This window comes from Calonectris borealis, chromosome 3 (assembly GCF_964195595.1).
Source record: "Calonectris borealis chromosome 3, bCalBor7.hap1.2, whole genome shotgun sequence".
NCBI lineage: Eukaryota > Metazoa > Chordata > Aves > Procellariiformes > Procellariidae > Calonectris > Calonectris borealis.
Genome location: NC_134314.1, coordinates 55,438,989 through 55,459,945, shown reverse-complemented (window position 1 = coordinate 55,459,945; position 20,957 = coordinate 55,438,989). Strand labels below are relative to the sequence as shown.

Sequence of the window (20,957 nt, the reverse complement as noted above, 5' to 3'; positions counted from 1 at the left end):
TCTTTTTTTTTGTGCTGCAGAGAAGCTGAAGAGTTCCTATTTCCCTACTTTGTCTGTTTGGTGCTCACCAGGATGTCCATGATGGATTTCCTTCTTTACTTGCCCTCTGATTATGCACTCTTCTTTTAATACTCTCCTATATGCTTTCCCAAATTAGTATTTACATTAAAAATAATACTCCTTCAAAGGAGAATCCCATGAATGCATTTTCAGATGTCTATAAAACCCCTTATCTTATGCAATAACCCTAAAATCAAAGGAAACATAAGTTCCTAGCTTTATAGGGACATGACTTAATACACAATTACTTTAGGCATCAGGTGAAAAAACTGAGCAGTGTGGGTTTGTCCACTGCACTACGAAGACCAGATTTTTCACAGGTAATATACAGGTGCATAAACATGAACCATTCATCCTGTGTTGAAGAACTGCATTGCAAGAACCAAGCTTCTTCAAGCTTCTGGCAGTGAGTTGCTTAAATGTTTCAGCAGTGCATTGAAGACACTCCAGCTGTGTTTAAAAGTTGGATGCACATTAGTATTTCTACGCCACAGTGATTAAAATCTATGGCTCCTAGGCTAGAAGGTGCAGAACTATAGATTTTGTTGAAACAATCTGTTGATCACTGTGACTATAAACAAAAAGCAGTAGTAATGTGATGCCTTCAGTCAGATAATTCTTTTACTTGTGCACTGGTGTTTGACTCTGCTTTGAAGACATCTGTGACATTTTACCAGCCAAAACCATAGTGATGGATGTGTGAATGAAAAAACAAAACACAAGAACATCTTTGCCTTAAGAAACATCTCTGACTTTTGAGTTGTTGACCCACAATCATCAAAGAGGTGTAGGGATCAGCAGATAGGAAAATGGTCTAGAAGCCAGCAATTGCTATTTCTGTTCTTGGCTCTGCACAGCATGTCTTGGTGTAGGTCCCTGGACATGTAATTTCACATTTCTGTTTTTATTTCCTCACTGAGGCATTGTTTTTTCTATTTAAGTGGAAATCATTGCAGTGGGGATTTGCACTTTGTCCTATGCTGAGTGTGATGGATTCTCTAGAACCTATTGTCTGGGCTAGCTTTCTTCTCCGACTGTCAGCACGCAAAGCAGACATCTATCATCACCAATTAATCGTATCTGAGAAAGTTCCTTATGCCTGTTCAAGTTGACAGATGCATTTGTCATTATCGTATTGTAAAGCATCTCCCAAGCTTCTCTCTTTGCATGGAAGCTGCCCAAGCATGATTTTTTTTTAGGAGGCTTTCTCAAAATAGTCTCTGGGTTGGTACTGTCAGCGGAGGTTTTAATAATATTTTCAGTTCTTCAATATGTCATCTCTTTAGTGCATATGCAGTATAAAAAGCTTTGCACTCAGGAAAGTCTCCCAATTTCCCTGAACAAAGAAATTATTTTATTCCATTTAGTTCAGTATATAACCTTACACTAACTTGTAAGTTCACTTCTGTATGGTGAGAAAGCTGCTTGAGGATTGTCAGATACCTATCTCATTCTCCTGTTAATGTGAATAGTTTACACTCAGTCTCTTGTGTTACCAAGAACTTATACTTTTTAATGTTATTTCTTTATTACACATAAACTTTTTCAGAAGATCACAGAATATGCTCAACTGTGTGCAGCATGTGCTCAACTGTATATACTCTGTACATAAGTTCATTTTGTATGACCTTATTCAGAGAAAAGGTTGCTCTGAAGTACAAGGTTACTTTGAAGTCATTTAGAAGGGTTTATTTGAAAGTTGCAAACAAAGGGTCTCTGGACCCCCTTATCAAATATTTGAGAGCCACTTACATTTAGGCCAGTGGAAACTACATAAAAATAACTGATCTTTCTCTCTAACTCATTTCCAAATTATCAGTGTTTATCTTATAATGTGAAGCTTCCTCAATTCTAGAACAAAACGCTTTCACAGAGAAAGTAATCAGAACTGATATACCTGCTTTAAGTAGGCTTAAATTAGAGGTGATTTCTGGCAAAGCAGCCCATCATAGAACACATCAAAGAAACATACTCCAATATTTTGTTCTTAAGAAGGACTTTGACATTTACAAATACATTTTTCATTCAAAAAACAAATTATCAAAACCGTATTTTCTTCAGGTACTGATCAGTCTACTCCCAAACTGGTGTCTGACACAAGGGATGCTTGTTGTTTCAGTAAAGGCTTCTGCTAACTAGTTGGTTTTTGGTCAAGTGGTTTCTACTTACAATAATCTGCTCTTCATACTGTGTTTAGCACTTACAGCTGAAAACGTATCCTTCATTAAAAACACATGTAATTCAACTGCAAACTGAAACCCCCCAGTTATTTGAAACTCCACGTAGCATATATTTTACATATTTCATTTATATAAACTTCCTCAAAGAATGTGTTGTAACTTCTTTGCCTCTATTGTGACAAGCTTTATCTAACTAATTTGTAACAAGCATGTTTGCTTGTTTTTAAAGGCAGTTTTTACTTCGCTTATCTAGTTGCTAAAACCTAATCTTAGACAAAACACTGATAAAGACACTTTTTAATTTTTTTAGTTAACATCCAATCCACTTCTTAACTACAGTATAAGAGCTACAGGGCTCTGGGGGGTTTCTTGCTACTTGTGCTATTTAAAGATATAAACTAAGTAAAACTGAAGGTTACATATGCTCTTTAAAATATGCAGGAAATACTTATTGATCTTTGTCACCGGTTTGTTATAGTTATTATTATTAGTTACTTTTACAGCGTAAAGAAGGATTTGCTGCTATTCAGCAAATAGAATACTTCCCTCCTGATCAATTTATTGGAAGTTGTCATATGTGAAAAACATCTTGCTTGGTTTCAGTTTGTTGGAAGAAGTTTATAGCATGATTAAACTGAGAGATTCCTTGTTGCCAAACTTTGATGATGGGAACAAATCAGACTGTCATTTTCTATGGTGTGAAGAAATCCTGTATAATGATCCATTGAGGGCAGGTGATTTGGTAGACCCCAAGTTAGCAAACACTTTATCCTTTTTAGGATCAACATGTCAAATTTTGGCACCGATGCTAAATCACTAATCATGTTTATGCATTTACCTTTTGAGGCAGAACACCTCACATCATGCAGCTTCTCTGTAGACTTTAAGATGATTTCCATGCCAAATGCATATATCTCGAAAAGAGTAAGCAAATGGACCAGAATATTAAATCAGTATCAAAGTGAGTCCAAACCCTTTAAAGATAACCCTAGGCTTTTTTTTTTTTTTTTTTTTTGAAATCTAGGATTGGTAGAAAGTTGAAATAAAGCTGTAAAGATTGTGCTGCTCTAAACATGAAAAGGACATAGCGTTAGCATTACAGATATTTGTTTTTTTCCACCTGTCATAATGTCTGCTTTATCCAGACCAAGTATGAGTCATTTACTTTTCATGCAGGCCCCCACTTTCCTCTGACAGTGACAAAAGGAAATGGGTCTAGCCTGTACCTGTTGAGGAGATGTATTATTGGCTGCTATCCATTTATTGATGGCATGGAAATCCATTGCCTTTCACCATCGCTCCTAATGGCATCCTATAAAATATTGTGAAATTGGACCCTGTGGGATTGCCAAGGAAAGTATGAGGACACTGGGGAAAGGAGCAATTGTCCCTTGCAATAATCCTTGCTCTCACAAGTTGCAATGTCAAGTGGCTGTTTTTTCATAAAGTCTATGTCAGAAGCATTTCTGAGTCATTCCTCTTGCATTGATGTACATCATTGCTGTGTTTTGGGAAATAGGTTGGAGCACTTTTCAGGAGGCAGCGTTCAAAGCAGGTATTGGGTAAAGGTGGCCCAGGCTGATTTGCCAGTTTGAACAGATTTTCTGGTGAAGTTTTGTGCTGATCCATTTAGCATCCTTCCAGCATTTCACTTCATTTAAACGTTCATGTTTGGAACAAAGCCAAACTCCCAAATGAACCTTGTCTGTTACCTAATGTTAAAACCCATAAAATAAAGACTCTTACTCTTGCCGTCTTGGCTTCTCAAATTACTCAGTCTATTTACACTAAGAAGAGAGTCTTTGAAAAAAAAGACTCTTTAAAAAGAGTTTTTAAACGTGGCATAGAGCAGACTAGTCTTGGGTAGATTTTTTTTTTCCCCAAACCTTCACTGTAATCTTTTCTTCATGAAACTATTTTGATTTGGGAGGAAGGAAACATTTGAGTAGCTGGATAATTTTACATTTGTTTGTACAAGCATTGTGAAGTAGATGTTATTTACCATCTGAGAATATCTGATCATCCATAGAGAAAGCTTTTCTTTGTTATTTGTGCGTGTTTTTTTTCTAATCAGTCCCCTATTCAGGACGTATGAGCTTTAATCCTAAATTTGCCACTGACTTTAGTTCCCTGTGCCATTTCTGTATTGTTTCTTTGACATTATTTTATGCATTGACTCACTGTGTATATGAATAGAACTAGAGCTATTATGACCTTATATAACACTTAAAAAGTTGGGATCATTAGCTGTTAAGATACTTCTGCATTTAAGGGAGTATAAAATTACTGTTACATCTGTGCATACATTGGTATTTCTAATAAGGTTGTTCCAGATCACTATGAGAATATTTGTATATATCTATTTGTATATTATGTGAACATTATAAATAGTTATTTGTATTTCTGTATATAAAAGGCACACATCCACTCCTTATATGCTAAAGTGATTTCAGTGCTTTCCGGCTTTGATTGATGAAGCGGAAAAAATAGTGCAACAAGTTCTTATTGCAGCACTATTTTTCTGTCAGGAATTTTGTGTTCATTACCTAGGCACTCTTACCTCAGTTTCTGGCTGTTTCGTTAACCAATTGTAACATAATTGTTTGCTTAAATTGTATCAGGTAACATTCTAGCCTCACTTTTTTCTGCCTGGGGGAGGCCTAGGGGAGATTAATTTTAGCCTGTCTATTTCTGGTGGCTGGAACACATATGTTCTGTGTCCCTGCGCAACTGGCGTGTTTCACTCATTAACTATTTATTTCATCTGCACTGTCTGTTTTCTGTGGGAACTGTGAAGATTTGAGATGCTGTCCTGGTTTCGGCTGGGATAGAGTTAATTTTCTTCCTAGTAACTGATATAGTGCTGTGTTTTGTATTTAGGATGAGAATAATGTTGATAACACAGTGATGGTTTAGTCATTGCTGAGCAGTGCTTACACTAAGTCAAGGACTTTTCAACTTCTCATACTGCCCTGCTAGTGAGGAGGCTGGAGGTGCACAAGAAGCTGGGAGGGGACACAACCAGGACAGCTGACCCAAACTGGCCAAAGGGATATTCCATACCATGTCACATCATGCTGGACAAAAAACTAGGGGGAGTTGGTCAGAGGGGTGCGGCTGCTGCTCGGGGACTGGCTGGGCATCAGTCAGCAGGTGCAATTGCAAGTGAGCAATTGCATTGTGCCTCACTTGTTTTGTATATTCTTTTATCATTATTATTATTTTCCCTTCCTTTTCTGTCCTGTTAAATTGTCTTTATTTCAACCCACGAATTTTACCTGTTTTCTGATTCTCTCCCCCATCCCACTGCGGGGGAGTGAGCGAACGGCTGTGTGGTGTTTAGCTGCCTGCCAGGTTAAACCGCGAGAGATGCTAATGTACTTTGAAAGACAGAAAACAATCTCAGTTATTCCCTTAAGACTGCCAGGCTGGTAGAAAGGCCTTTAATAACCTCAGCTTATGTTTTGTTATGTGCTGTTGTTTCAGGTTCAATGGATCCAAAGGACTTTCTGAGGGAAGCACAAATAATGAAGAACTTGAGACATCCAAAGCTTATACAGCTTTATGCTGTCTGTACTTTGGAGGACCCAATTTATATTATTACTGAGCTGATGAGATATGGAAGTCTTCTAGAATACCTTCAAAGTAAGCAAATTACTATAAACTCGTTTCAAGTCAGTTTTGTAAATACACTAACATAAAAGATAGAAGTACAACACTTTGGTTTAATATAAAAGCTACATTATTTGTTGCATGTGGGGATGAGAAAAGAGGAAAGAAAGAGGTTTATGAATTTTTGACATGCCAAAGTATTTGAGAAGTAGGAGAGAATCATATTCACAGTTTGATTCTTGCCTTATAATGACCTACATTTTTCCACCCAGTTCTACGAGTAGATGGGAACATACACTGACAGAATAAAAATATAAGCATACAGAAGGATAGGTCATCATATTTGACATGAAATAGAGGCACTTCCACAAAATTACTTAACAGCTTTGAAATCTATTACTAGGCAGGGATAGCCTTTCACTGTGAATTTGTCCCTTGCCTATCGCATCAGGGCTTTTATCTCAGCTGCACTTCAAAGTGTTCTTTTGAAGGCAAATAATAATTAAAAATAAAGTTGTACAGCCTGGAAGAGACTAGCATAATGATTGCACTTTAAGTTCACCCCTGCTATTGAGAAATGCTTGATTCTAGTGTTGTTACCCATTTTCAGTTTAGCAGATGTCTCTGAGAAGCTAAATGTCTCTAAAGCTATAATGATCTCTTGAAGACAAAATGTTCGCTGCGATTGTCTTGCTAAATTTCTTCCCTATCTCCAGCCCTTAAGGGAAAGCCCTGTGAAATACCACAGACAGTACTTACCACGACACATGCCTTCCCCATCTTCTCTGTGGAACCATTTTTTAAGTGAGGCTCAGTCCAGGGATGATTACATCTAAAGAAATCTCTGGCAGAGGGACAACCCCACCAGGAACTGTGCAGAGAGGGGCTGCAGGAAGCTTGGGCCAGATCATCTGAAGTTTTGTAGGCTTTTAGTGGCCAGAGGTAGCGAGGCACAAATTTCCCTTAAATTCTCATCTTTGGTGCCTTTGTGTGCAGATTGCTGCTTATCTGATTGAAAGAGCCTGGCACATCGGGAAATGATTGCTGTGCATGAAAACATTTATTGCGCTGGAGAAATAGCTCTGAGAAAGCCAGTATGAGTCACAGCTATTGCAGAGGTGAAAATTGACCTGTTTGTGCACGGAAAACAACATGTCCAGGACACATCAGCGCTGCAGCCTGCGTGTGGATCGGTTGCCAGCATATGCACCGCAGCTGCCCTTGCTGTAGGCAGTGCATGTATGCAGCCTGATCTTTGCCTAAGTGCTCATTCCTCTAGCCCTGCATCAGAAAGACTGTGGAAAGTCAATTGGTTTCCAGGCAGCTGTCAAGATAACCGTAAAAATGGCCAGTTGAAACCCAGCCTAGTGGTATCTCTCCTTGTCTGATGGCCTATACACAGGGGGATAAACAGAACTAAGAGGTGGAAGCAGAGATCCAGGTGCTCTGATAGGTATTGGTCGGAGAAAAGTCATTGCCGTCAGTGTAATAAGGAAAGAGATTTGAAGCTTGCGTAGAGCTCTGTGACTGGAAGTGATCTGTATTATCTGGTGGTAAGTGCACAGCTCCTGATAAGCATTGTTGAGACTCAGCACCGCAGGAACCAGGAAAACATTTCCAAAAGGCTGCTCTCTGTGTGTGCACTATGGGTAAATAGGGCAAACTGGAACAGAGGGAAAGTCCAGAGATCATTCTTTGGTTAAATTTCCCCTCCTAGAAATGCATGATATGTTTTTCCAGCTTCAAAAATCCCTAATATTTCATGCATAGTGACTATCGCATTCCACCATAACGACAGCTACTTAACAATGATGGGCATGTGAATTCCCTGTGCACCCTGTGAATGTACTTTGGCATACTTCATGATGAACACTGCTATGCAGAGTTATTGAGCTGCCACCAGTATGAGAAAAATGCAACTGAAAACTTTTTGTTATTGGATGTGAATGAAATTGTCATAATGTATGAGTGTTTTTATCAGTTCTGATAGACTTGGGGCTTGCTCTGGCAGGGATGCAGTCTTGAAGTTCGGTGAATTATTACGGAGGCAATGCTCTCAACTGGGGAAAGTGCTGCTTATTTATTTATTTATTTATTTATTTATTTATTTATTTATTGTCAGGCATCTGTCAATGAGAATATTTTACTGTCTTTCCTATATGAGATATTGTGATTGATTGCTTAGAACAGGGTGCAGACCCTAAGCCTTCTTTAATATCTTCTCTAATAAATTTTTCATGTAAGGGCGATAGTTTTGTCAAAAAATATTAGTAAAAAAGGACATGGAGGTGCTATGTTTTCTTTATAGGATAAAGAGTAGAGCATGGGAAGGTTTTATAAATTCACCAGTAGTGCCTGGTTTTGAGTGTGGAAGTTATATTAACTTTGTTTTTTTGTTGTAGTTTTTCCTTCTTGAAAACACTTTAAAACAAACTAAAGCACATGTATACCCATATGAATACAGCTGGAAACTCTTCCAGCCTGCTCTCAACCAGGCAGATGGGAGCTGGCTCTGGCCTGGAAACCTCCATAGTTGTACTAACGCAGTGCTGTGCTTGAACGTGCAAGCTTTGACTGGCCCAACCTGGGCTTTTGGAGATATAGTCAGAAATCTTTATGAGACAACCATACATGATTTGCACTTCAGATCCCAAAGAGACTCGTGCTCCATCTTTGTGCACAGTTTGCAGCTCTTGATCAGCTGAGGCTCCTCCTTAGAGCTTTCCCTTCTTTAGCTCCAGAACAGCAGTAGTGCAGAACCAGCTCGCAGAGAGAAACCCTCCAAGAAATACTGCAGCAGCCAGGGCAATGGTGGCCTCCTCCCCTCCCTCAGCCCACATGCTAAAGGCAGTAGGTCAGCCTGGTCTGGGATCCCAAACAGGCCCCAATGGAAGAAATAGACTTTCAGCTGCAACTCCACTGTTAGAGGTGGATCTCGTCCTTGTCCTTTAACACAGTGCACCTGTATGTCCTGCAGGGAATAAGACAGGGAGGGTTTAGCAGCTCTAACTCCTATTCTGCACTGAAGCAGCTCATTAAACATGAGGCTTCCTTTTTTGCCGTGGCATTGCTGTGTTCTGCCTCTTAGAGCAAGCTTGTGTCAGGCCAGCCTGGAGCATGGCAGAGCAGTGACAAACCCGTGCTCAAGTCTGTCTGCATCCTTGTCTGCTTTCACCAGGAGGTAGTTCACAGCCTGAGCAGATGAAGGAGCAGTGTGAAAGGGAGTATGGAGAGAGGGATTTTAAACTGAGTCACATAAGCTAGTTTCCAAACCCCAGGTACTCATGCAAGGTACTTGTACATAGTTATTTTCTGATTAAATACAACATAGGCGTCATTTGCGGATTTATATCTTTGTCCAGCAAGCTGAATAAATGTTGATGTCTGCCAGTTATCAGAACTGCAAAACTTCAGTGTGTTATATTGTTCTGTGGCCTGATGATGGATTTTGTTGATGGTTAAGCCACAGATTTTCACATAGCCTGATTTTTTCTCCTTCTCTCTTTTAAAGGGCAAGGCAGCTATTAAACATACCTATGGGAGAGGAAAAGACTTTCTGAGTCAACAATAGAAGTAAATAATCTTAATGCTGGATTATCATGACAATGAGTTTAGCCTCAAAAAGGAAGTAGGACAATACACATACAGGGCAAATTTAATCATTTAAAATTAATTTCTTTTACCTATTCATCTCAGAACATCCAGATAAGCAGGAAATTCAAGGCCTGGAGATTGCAGAATAGATTAGTAAACAAGGGAATTTCACACTCTTCATTAGGAGTGACTGCAAGATTAGGTCAGATAAAATGCCAGAACTGGAGCAGGCTGTGCAAAACAATGCTAAGACAGACTTTCACTATGAATCAATTCCAAATAAGCAACAGAAAACTGCCAGCTACAAATGTTTTATTTCTTTAACGCAGAGGCAGCAAGGAAAAGTCACCATCTTCAATGAGAAAGGAGAACTACCAAGAAATGTCGCAGCAAACACTCAGCTTTTTGATATTGTTAAGATTCTGAAACAGAAAGTTGAAACTGTTTTGAGTATTAGAGGCTACAGAGGTAGGCACTCACGCTTCAGTGCTGCAGCATTTGGGTTTGGGTGACAGTGATGCTTGACTACAACACTGATTTGGCTTACCTAGATTATCTCGGGGTATAAATTCTTTGCTGTGAGGAGGTCAGCTGTCCCCAAAATGCCACAAAGGCTTTGAATTTGAATTCTAATGTGTTATATCCCAATGACTTTTTTTTGAGTACCCGTCTTACTATTTTTGGCTGCAGGTTTTCATGGCCTAAGGCTCTTTCCTTCATTTGTGGAGGGAAGCTGATCTGCTCAAAGTTCTTCTACTACTTTGTTTGAACAGCCTATCTTTGATCGCCACATCTCTATTTCTGGGACTTGCTCATCTTACAGTGGTGGGAATGGCAGGCACATTGCTTCAGAAAGTTCTGCAAGAGAAGCAGGCAGCTTGAAAGCAGCTCAAGGAATCCTACTGTGGAGTAGCAGCAACAGAGATAACAGCGTGAAGCAGTCAAGTGGACTGGAAAGTGAAAATGAGAGTTACACTTGACAGCAAATGGTATATTTCCTAGTAAGAATCATTGGAGAACAGGGAACCAGCATAATTTAGTGCTTTTCCATCTTTAGTCAGCTTTGGCTACACCCAGTGAGTTCTGACATTAACTTTTACTCACAGTTTGGAACGGGTTATGCACTTGTCAGAAAGGCAAACATCTGCATTACTATCGGTGGATAAATGCCTTTTTCTTTGGACTGTGTCAGAAGCTCCTTCCAGGCCTAGATCAACTGCTGCATTTAGTATCTACTCTTTTAGAGAGGATGCGACAGGCATTGTTACTCAGTTATCATGAAACTAGCTGCATGACTTTAAGTAACTTTAAGTAACTTTCACTAACCTGTGTCATTTGGTCGGGCTCTTACTTTATTGTATTTCATGATTTTGTTGATTTGTGTTGGCTGTTTGAACCAGTCAGCTGTTATGTTATTTATATCTGAATACCGTAAATATTATGCTATCCTTGTCATCTTTTTAAACAGAAGATGCAGGCTCCGAAATCTTCCTGCCACATCAAATAGACATGGCTGCTCAGGTGGCTTCCGGGATGGCTTACCTTGAATCTCAGAACTATATCCATCGGGATCTGGCAGCCAGGAATGTTCTTGTTGGTGAACACAGTGTTTACAAAGTAGCAGACTTCGGACTTGCAAGAGTTTTTAAGGTGAGTTGTGAGAGGGTGAATTGGTTCTACTTTGACTCTGGGGAACGAGGTGGAAGAGGTCAACTAAAGAATGAACCGTAGCCTCTGAATTGCTGGGTTCAGGCAAAAGGCATGCCCAGGGAGAAAAGGACCCCTAACGTGTTCACTTGTATCCTCTACCTGCGTTATCCCATGCAAGGTTAGAAGCTGGCCTGTGCCTTTGTGTCAGTCTGAAGATGGCATCCCGGTGTCTGATTCCCACTCAGCCACCAAGGAGGGAGCCTGGCAAGCAATACCCTTTGCTCCACAACCTTTATCCACAACACTAGTGACTGCCACATGGAGAGAGATCACAGGAATGATGGCAAAATTATATTCCTGAGCCTGTAAGGGAAGGCATATAAAAATGTATTGACAGCTATTCTTTCCTTGTTCACTTCCCTACTGCCTCCATGATGCTTGCGAGTGCAGGTAGTAATCGTAAAAGGACCTTATTCCCCTCCACGACTAACAGCGGAGTTCATAAAGTGACGTCTCAGAGCATTAAATCTGATGCAGTTTCAAGTTCTTTGCCATTGCACTGTTTTTTTTCTCTAGCCCTTGAGAACGTGGAATGCCAAGTAACGCTGACCAACATCACCCTAGGAAAGAGCTGTGGTTTAGAAATGAGATTTCCTACCTCTGAAAATGATTTTGTCAGAGTGAGAAAGATTTGATTTGCCATATTTTATGGATATCAATATGTAATCTATAATTTCTGAGGCCTTATTATTGTTTTTATTGATTTATGTTCTTGCACTGAGAAGGAAAAACAGAGAAAAAAGCCCTCTGCTTCTCGTTTGTTTTTTTCCATTCAAGCAGCAGAAATTGAAGTTCAGAACAGAGTTGGATTTATTACATACTGAAGTATAGAATAATGGCTTGACAATGGCATCAAGGGACTTTGAAAGTGCTTTTTGCTTAATTTTGATTCTTCTAGTTATGCGTAAGTTCAGATTGCACATTTTTTAACATGAAAAATATATATTTTTAAATGAACAATGCTTACAATGGATATTTCTCCTGTCCTCACTAGAGAGGGTAATAATTTACAGCTGTTGACATTTCTTGTTAAAACTGAACTTTACTAAAATACTCTGTCATGGAGTCATCTTGGCAGACTTTCTTAGGAATTTTCTGTCTCCTAAGCCAAAGCACTAACATGGTCACATGCGAAGGTCCCAAAGGAGTAGGTGTGAGAAATGAAATCTGTATTTCTGTGTGCGTTAATTAGCATAATGAAATAATTTCTTGTTTCTAGAGATGAGTATTATGGTCAAGATGCCAGCTGTATCAGTAGATAGATACAAAACACTAAAACCAGTCTTTTCAAAACTATAGGGCATTACAGCTGGGAAACATACATTCTGTATTAAAAACAATCAAACAAACAAAATCTTGTGCACATTTGCCTGGATTTGCATGTGAAAAACCTGACCAAGGCTTGGATGTGACTGATGTACACTAAACTACGTTTAGGAATTAAAGAGGGAATAAATGTTCACAAAGTTTAGATGTCTGTGCTTTAAGGACGTGATTCTACAAATTTGCAAGGAAATAATTTTTCTTTTTCTATGTGTCTTTCATCTTCACTTTACATGAATTAATGGGACCCACTGTAAGCTAATATGTTAATTTAAATCACTTGGAGTTTGCTCTTTGGTTCCCCAACCTGCTTAAGTGATTGTTATCAAAGTCAATGGCCCTTCAACACCACAATAAATCACAGAAGAAAGGTTCCGAAATTCATTAGCTCTTGCTCTTGCCTTCTCCGTTTACTGAAGACCAGACGTGGAGCCATTTGGTCTCTAGTGTCAGCAGGATGCTTACACTACCACTTCTGACAGACTTTTGAAATCTTGCATGCCAGGTCCAGAATTCACAGTAGCAGGTCATAATTAATCACGAGCCACTCCAATGCTGCGTGCCCGCTTGAAATGATAAATGCTTTAGAAAAGCCTCCGATGAACGGTAGCATTTCTCAACTGTGAAGCCCAATTCAACAATAGACTTCAGAAAGTGCGTGCTTTAATACCATGAAAGGCGAGTGCTTGGCTAAAAGAGGATAAGATTAAGCACATGCTTAGCTTAGTCAGGTGCTTAAGTGCTTTGCTGAAGCAGATCTGAAATCAGTCTTGCTTTGTTTTACCCGTGACAGGTAGAAAATGAAAATGTATATGAAGCTAGGCCTGAAACAAAACTCCCAGTGAAATGGACAGCGCCGGAGGCAATCCGCTACAACAAATTCAGCGTTAAGTCAGATGTCTGGTCATTTGGAATACTTCTGTTTGAAATAATCACCTACGGGAAGATGCCTTACGCTGGTAAGTGCTTTTACCTGAAGAATGATGTCTAATGTTTTCTTGCTTTAAGAACGACACAAAAAAAAAGTTGAATGCCTGTACTACGGGCATGTTAAAGGGTTAAAACTGTAAATACAGAAAGAAGGGTGTTCAGATGAGGTCCATTTAGTGGGTCAGACCTTCTGGCTGCCCCAGGCTCCCTGGAAGCTTTCCAAAGGCTGTGGTTAGCAGCCATTCAAGCTTCCTCTCGCTGGAATCAACCTGCATTGCACAGGCACCTAAGCCAGCTGGCTACTTCCCTCCAGCATCAGATCAAAGATGCCAATTCTTGGACTCTGGAAAAAGGGAAGGTTTTTCTGTCCCCCATCCTGTCCTTGGGTTTGGTTTTTTTTTAATTTATTTTTTGAGGATATCTCATGGAAGAACAGATTATTACGTGTGAAGTGCTGCACAGGCACTTCAGGAAGAAGGTGTCTGAAAAATGAATCATGGTGTTTTTACTCCCTTCCCTCATATTTGACTATTGCGGTGGAAAGTCTTCATAAGGAGAAGGATCACAAGAATTAGGAATAAAATGTCACCAACCTCAAAAGCAGATTTAATGGTATGAGAGCAGCCATTATTCCTAGCACTGAGAAATGCTCAAGGAACTGTGACTCCAATAACACAAGATATCAGTGAGATGATTGACTGTGACTCATTTTGTGCTGGTGAGGAGAACACAAGGGAAGGACTAAAGCAAAAAAAAGTTATGCTGCATCTGTACAGGCCTGAGGGGTGGTGCGTTCGCCATAAACTACATTTTACAGGGTCCCAAACTGGTATTTCCTGTAAAAGGAAAAAATGATTTTGCTTTTTGATTCCCACCCTCACCTCCTGTGAAACCGTTATGAAAAAAAAAAAAGAAAACCATAGCCAAAAATCCTCAGCTCTTTCTTATATAAACTACAGGTGTGTGCATATGAACACACACATATGAATAAACTATTCAAGTATAAATGATATGTAACACCATGATTCTTGGTATTGTCTGCAAATATGTTCAGCGTTGTCCCTTTGCAAAGGCATATTTTACTTGTAACTTTACAGTAGAAAATGTCTTTTGCCGTGCCTGTTTGCTTACTTGGTATTACTTTCAGGAGTTTGTCCTCCGTAGTTGGTTAGGAGAAGAGGTTATGTTGATCCATGGTGGCAGTGGGTAATGTACAGAGGAAACACCATTCAGAGATCTAGGGAAAAGAAGTAAAGATTATGCAATACAAGGTTTAATTTAAAAAGTAGAAAATTGAAAGGGAATGGGACAATAGTCTTAATATATAAAGGTATAGCAAAGGTAGGGCGATGGTTTCTTCTCCATGACTCACGGTGACAGAGCAGGCAGGATGCCATCGCGCAGCTGCACCAGAGGAAACTTAGGGCTGACCTTAGGGAAGACTTTCTAAACGTGAGGAAAATTCAGCAGCAGGACAGATTTTCTTGGGAGGTTTCGGAGTCACTGAGACTAGAGGGATTTAGGAACAATTTAAGCAATGAACAATTTAATTAACAATTAAGAAAAATTTTGGCAAACCCGGGTGGCGGAGGAAAAGCCTCGCACCCAGACGAACCCATTTGCTGTGCCTCTCAGGTGGCGCAGTCGGGGTGAGGGGGCTGGGAAATGCTGGAGGTGGTTTTTAACTGCTGGCTTGGGCTCCTCCAGTGACTCCTGACTCCTGTGGCCTGTTGCCGCTGAAGGGGGGGCTGCGGAGGCCAGCTCTGCCCTCAGCGTGCACGCGTACCTCACGGGGGGGCATCCCGTTGCCTCGCCTCAGTCGGAGGTAGGGCCAGGCGGTGTCACTCAGCAGACCCCGAGTAGTCTGACGAGCTCCTTTCGGCTTGCAGGGATGCCAGGGCACCAGGTGATCCAGATGCTGGACAAGGGGTACAGACTTCCTCAGCCGGAGACCTGCCCGGCGCCGCTCTACCAGCTGATGCTGCAGTGCTGGAGCGCGGAGGCGGGCGGGCGGCCCACCTTCGAGGCCCTCCGCGGGCAGCTGGAGTGCTACTTCGAGACCGACTCCTCTTCCTACGCCCACGCCCAGGCCGTGGTGAAATGAACCCCCGGGCAGGGGCTGAGGGACAGACGCCGGCGAATGGGGCTGAAGGGGGGGGCTGTGAAATCAGCCTGACCTCAGACGTGGAGGTTAGGAGGGGTTGCTGAGGAATTGTGGTACGTTTTCATGCCCGCGCTGATACTCAAAGACACTTAAAATTTTTGCTGCTGGCAAGTGTTTTGCAAGACTAAGCATCAGGAAGCTGGAAGGGTGGGGGCTTCTGAAAAATAAAGTGCCTTCTATTTATTTTTTAAATAACAGACCGCAAGAATGAACAAATGAAATGAGTGTTATTGAATAACCATTGTAGCATTTTGTAATTTCTTTATTGGAATAATTATTTGCAGTTCCTTAGATTTTTGATTCCTACCAGGTTGTTCTCACGAAGGAATGTGATGGCTCTGCACAGCAGGATCTGTGCTCCCAGAGCCCTCTCATTGTAAAAAACAAAAAAAAAAATCCCGTGACTGTGATGATGGCAGAATCCAGATTAATTGCCTTGCTTAGACTTGAAGTACATGTGCTTTTGCTATATCAGAAAATGAAACAGATGTTCATGGGAGAAAAGAAATTATTTTGTTTTGTGGATGCGAAGAGTGATCTTTTTAAATTTGTCTACCGTTCCTCTTTTACAAGAATAAACACAATTATTATTAGAGTTTTGAAGCTGTTTATTCTTAATTTCGTTAAACAGTGCCACGGAACCGATGATTTATTGCGCATTGAAGTGTAAGGATTTGTTTTATAGTTCTTCATTTTAGGAGTATTGGAGGAAAAGATATTTTAACATGAAATCAAGACTGCCTTAGCCTTCTGCAGTGACCCCCCTCTCCTCTCCTGCTGCCCAAATCACAGACCCGCTCCAACAGGACAAGGCCCAGGGCAGGTCTAAGTATTTTGCAGAGGAACTAGCAATCCATGCTTCCATCTTCTCCAGATGTAGCTTTAATATAGGAGATTTAAAAAATAGATGATCCATTTTATTTTGTTCCATAGGGAAATGGAGCCCAGGTGCTTCTGCTAGCAGTCTTTACTGCTACAGATCTTAGAATTTTTTTCCAGTTTTTCTAATTAATACAATATCAGTTCTGCTAAAATCGGATATCACTGTGACAGTTTTATGTTCTCAGTTGTGAGGCTTAGAGAACCAAGTTTCAATTATTTACTTATGATTCATCAGTTAATTATTTAACAACATAATCCAGGAATTAAGAGCTATACTGTGTTAACATAGTGTGAGCTCAGTATAAGTGTGCTACCGTTTTCCGCTAATATCAAAAAAGGATATAAATAAATGAAAAGATTCATTACTTTAAAGGCTGGGTGGCTTTTATTACATATTTTTCATTTTCTTTTCTTCTCTTTATACTTCCGAATCCATTCATCTCAGTGCCTTGCTTCTAATTTTTAATTTCCTTTTCCCCTCCTCTACTTTTGGAAAGCAGAACACCTTTTTTTTCTTTCATACACATCTCTTATGTACTTGCTATTCAAAACTCCTTTCCTTATTTATTGTTTTTCTCCTCTTTCTCTCTTACTACATTTAGAGTCTTTCTAGCGCTCTGTCTCTGTTCACCTTCGTTTTCTGTGCAGTGTTTCTCCCTTCTAACCGTCTTTATACTAATTATATTTGTAAAGCACAATACAGCGATAATTAATTAGCTGTCATAGCATCCACGCGATTTTGAAAAGTAATCATCCACTCTGAAAGAAGAAGAGGTTAAATGGCTTTGCCAAACCCATCCTGATAAGAATTGGTGTGGAAGGAACTGGGAGTCTCCCAGGCAGTCTCGTGCTGTAATACCATCCCTGTTTGTTTTGAGACTCGTGCTAGCTACTGGCTCATGGCCCCATCAAGATGTTATTTATGATTATCAAAGCTCCATCAATCCATGCATCTCTCATCTGGCTAGGAGCAGTGTTTTACACTATTCAAGTACGTGGTTAGCAAATCCCACAGAGTAGGTTTATGTAATAAGAACAGGAATGCTGTTATTCGGAAAGATCTCTGCGTCAAACTTGCAACCTTATTATTCAAGATTTCTAAGATGATTTTTCAGACTGAAAACATTAAGGATGTTGTGAATAAAAGTTGAGTTTGCCCAACTCAAAAAAAGTGTTGATAAAGGAAATACAACCTTAAAAAGCACAGATGTGTGCAGTTCACAGGGGTCTATGTCTTTTTTTTTTTCCCCCCCCAAAGATGAGTTGCCAGGAAAAAAAAATTGACAGCAGGGAAATAGCAAAGTTTTCAGAATTCCAGATTATACCAACTATTCCAAGCTGCTCTGTGCTGGCCTCTGCCCTCGGGTGGAAATCAGCAGGATTTTGTAGGACTCCGCTGAAGTGACACCAGTAATTCTGAAGAAAGCGCACCTGTACAATAAATATCTTCCTAAATCAACGTATAGAGAATAGAAGGTCTGTTGTACAGCTAAGTTGGATGCCTTGTCTCCTTAATTTCTCCTATAGTCAAAGGAGAGAGAGAGGCTCCTTGAGATGGTGAATCAGTGCACCAAAACTGCATTTCTCCTCTGAAGCACCCCTGATGGGCTTCTTTCTGTTTGCTACCGTAAAGGTATCCAGGAGAGATGAGACTATGCTGAGGGGTGTGTGTAATAACCCACATGTTGTAAACTTAGATTAGCTGTTTCAAGCTCCCCCTACCAAGTGTGGCCTCATGAACCACCTTTAGCTGAACGGAGCAGAGGCTGCAAGTGAGCTGCACCCTGCTGAGCTGTGTGAGGAGCGGGCACCCGCACGTGATGGCCTCCAAGCGATGCGGCCTGGCACACCGGGCTGCTGCCGGCAGGCGTGTTCCCCTGCTGCTGCATCCTGCCATTTTATCTCTTGTGCTTTCTCTTTGCATGCGTGCACAGCCGCAGCTAGTTAATGGAGTTTGGATCTGCCAGCTGCCTCTAGTATGTGCTGGCCCAGGGTGGGAGACAAGCAGCAGCACTGGCTGAAAGCGGGAGGTAGATTGGTGTGTCTCATTATAGGCACTGCATCAAATAAATTAGTTTATTTGTCTTCATCTTTGAGTTAGCATGTGCTTATTTGGCCTCCCCAAGGCAATGTACTGTAGGTGAAGAGGTGCAGTCAGCCCTCGTCTTCCGCGCCTGAACACCACCGCCACCCCATCGGTGTGTGTCCTGTGACCTGTGCACCCTCTTTTCTTAGCAGAATTGGAAAGCAAGGAAAGGCAGGAAGGTAGGTAGGTGATGGGGCCAGGGCATTCATCTTTCTCTTGCACTGAGTCGCTCTGAGAAAGTCTGGTGCCTGGTAGAGCCCCTTTCAACGATCCAGCTGAGGCCAAGCTTGGAAACCACAGATGCTGCCATGAGATCCAGTGGTTCCTCTTTCTGGCTTAAATCCGTGCACTTTCACTTCCTTATTTTGCCTGTCCCTAAACTGCTATTATACCAGTGAAATGCTGCCACTCTCATTTGAGCTCTAAATTTGGGTCTCTTTTTCCCTGGGCTGGCAGGGGAACAAAGGAGAGAAAAATCAGCAATGCAATGGAATCAGCAAAGCTCTGGAAATAGAGAGTAATGTGGAAAATTACTCATTTGTTCTCAGCTCTTTCTCCTCATAGTTTTGCAGTCAAATGGATCCATTACCGAGAAAGACTGGAGGAAGAAGGCGGCAAAGGGTGATAAACCTTCACAGAGTTCAATTTGCTTACAGGCAATGCAACAGGCAAAACTATACCTTTCCAAGTCCAATTCCATTTTATAATAATTTTATTTGTATGACAGATAACAATTATAGTCAGAAGTCTTTGCTATGACTTGATTTAAATTAAACATCAAGGTTATCATTCCCAGTTACAGTGCACAGCGAGATGGGTTTAACTTATCTTACTCTATTCTTGAGGCCTTTTATGTTCAAGGTTCTGCTGGAGCGATCTATTGCACTTGTTTTTACCTGATGGATCATAGAAGGAAAATAATGGATTCAGTTATGAGAAACAGTAATAGGTTTTTTTGAACTGACATAAATTTCTATGTTTAGATAGAATAAAAGGATCAGGAAGAGATAAGTTGAGTTTTCTACAATAGACCGGTCCTTGTGAAATTCACTTCACATAAATTGTACTGAAACGTCTTTTATGTAATGTTTTACTTATGCAGTTCAGTTTTTCTTTGAGAACTAAATCATTTTATGTGGTCTTACAAAAGATAACTTAAAAATGTCCAGCCAGAAAGAACGAACCTCCATTTTTCTTAAACTCCCCATTCTTCAGGAAGTTATGGAGCCATGCAATGATTTTGAACTGTAGTATTAGGGAGTTCCTAGTGCTTATTTTTGACTCCTATTGGAGAACCTTTGCTCACCTAATCTGCATTCAAGAACATGTGCAGGGACAATAAACGTGATAGGGCAACAGGGAACCTTCTATCACTTGTACTGCTTTCTTCCGTAGTACCTCGTACTTGCTCTCTGAATGACTTGACTACAAGCAGCAATTTTCTTTGTGTGGATTTGTAACTTATAGCATGCAAGGAACTGAACCAGCAGAGTGCATGATTTTATCGTGGTTCAACAAACTATCAGTGCATAGAAATGGCACAAATGACTCATTCAAGTGATTGCTCCTTATGCTCTCCTACCTGCTTCTGTTTCACTGCTCTAAAAAGTGCTGTAGTATCATGTCCACTCAGTGCTCCCGTGGTCACTGCGACCCGCTGGTCAGCTATTTGAAGCGTATGGATCTTGCAGCAGATAAAAATGCTGCACATAAGAGTTGTGCCACTGTGCTCAAAGAGATACAGATGTGTGGTTGATTTTTATGGAAGGCTGTGTGGCTTCCATTCTGTTCCATCAACATCTGGGCCAGATGTGTTCTCCAGTGTGTGACAGACCCTGGAGTCAGTCACCTGCCGGAAAAGTTCGCCTGGAAGAACTCTGCATATGCTTGAGCAAAATACTGAAGTGGGGTCTATGAAAAAGACTTCATTCTATCCATGCTTACTATTAGCAGGTCCACGTAATTTATTTTTTCAATCTCAGGCTTCTCAGGAATGACTAATACAAAAGGAAAAAATCAGTATGAGAAATGATATGTGTAAGCAAGCTGGGGAAATCACTGAAAAGTACTTTGGCATTTTAATCTTCACAGCTATATTGTGCTGAAGAATTCAGTCCTTCCTTATTTTGGTGTAGAGAAAATTAAAATGTACATTTGAAGCATTCAGTATCCTAGAAATGAATTTTAGCCAATTCCTGGATCTAAATATCACTGGAATTGAAAATGTGATAGAAATTGTAACTTGGTTCTTCCCACCACTATTTGCAACAAAATAAATTCTGCTAAAATGAGGCAGATATGTGAGAAGACAGGTGTACAACAACTTCTTTATTTCTTCTCTCTCCCCCCAGGTCTTTACCAATATTATTACAGGAGGATTAGAACTCCCACAGAGTAGAAACACTTTTTAGTTATG

The 20,957-nt window shown here is 40.5% G+C and overlaps 1 protein-coding gene across 1 annotated transcript in view; it reads left to right on the top strand.

Annotated features, from left to right (window-relative positions):
* The window catches only part of FRK (fyn related Src family tyrosine kinase), a 52,685-nt gene extending 37,147 nt beyond the window's left edge, over positions 1-15,538 (top strand). The window contains exons 5-8 of the mRNA XM_075148076.1: positions 5,727-5,885; positions 10,915-11,096; positions 13,273-13,438; positions 15,299-15,538. Of these exons, the coding sequence (XP_075004177.1) occupies positions 5,727-5,885; positions 10,915-11,096; positions 13,273-13,438; positions 15,299-15,513 (722 nt within the window). The 3' untranslated portion in view covers positions 15,514-15,538. The remainder of the gene's footprint in view (positions 1-5,726; positions 5,886-10,914; positions 11,097-13,272; positions 13,439-15,298) is intronic.
* The last annotated feature ends 5,419 nt before the right edge of the window (positions 15,539-20,957 follow it).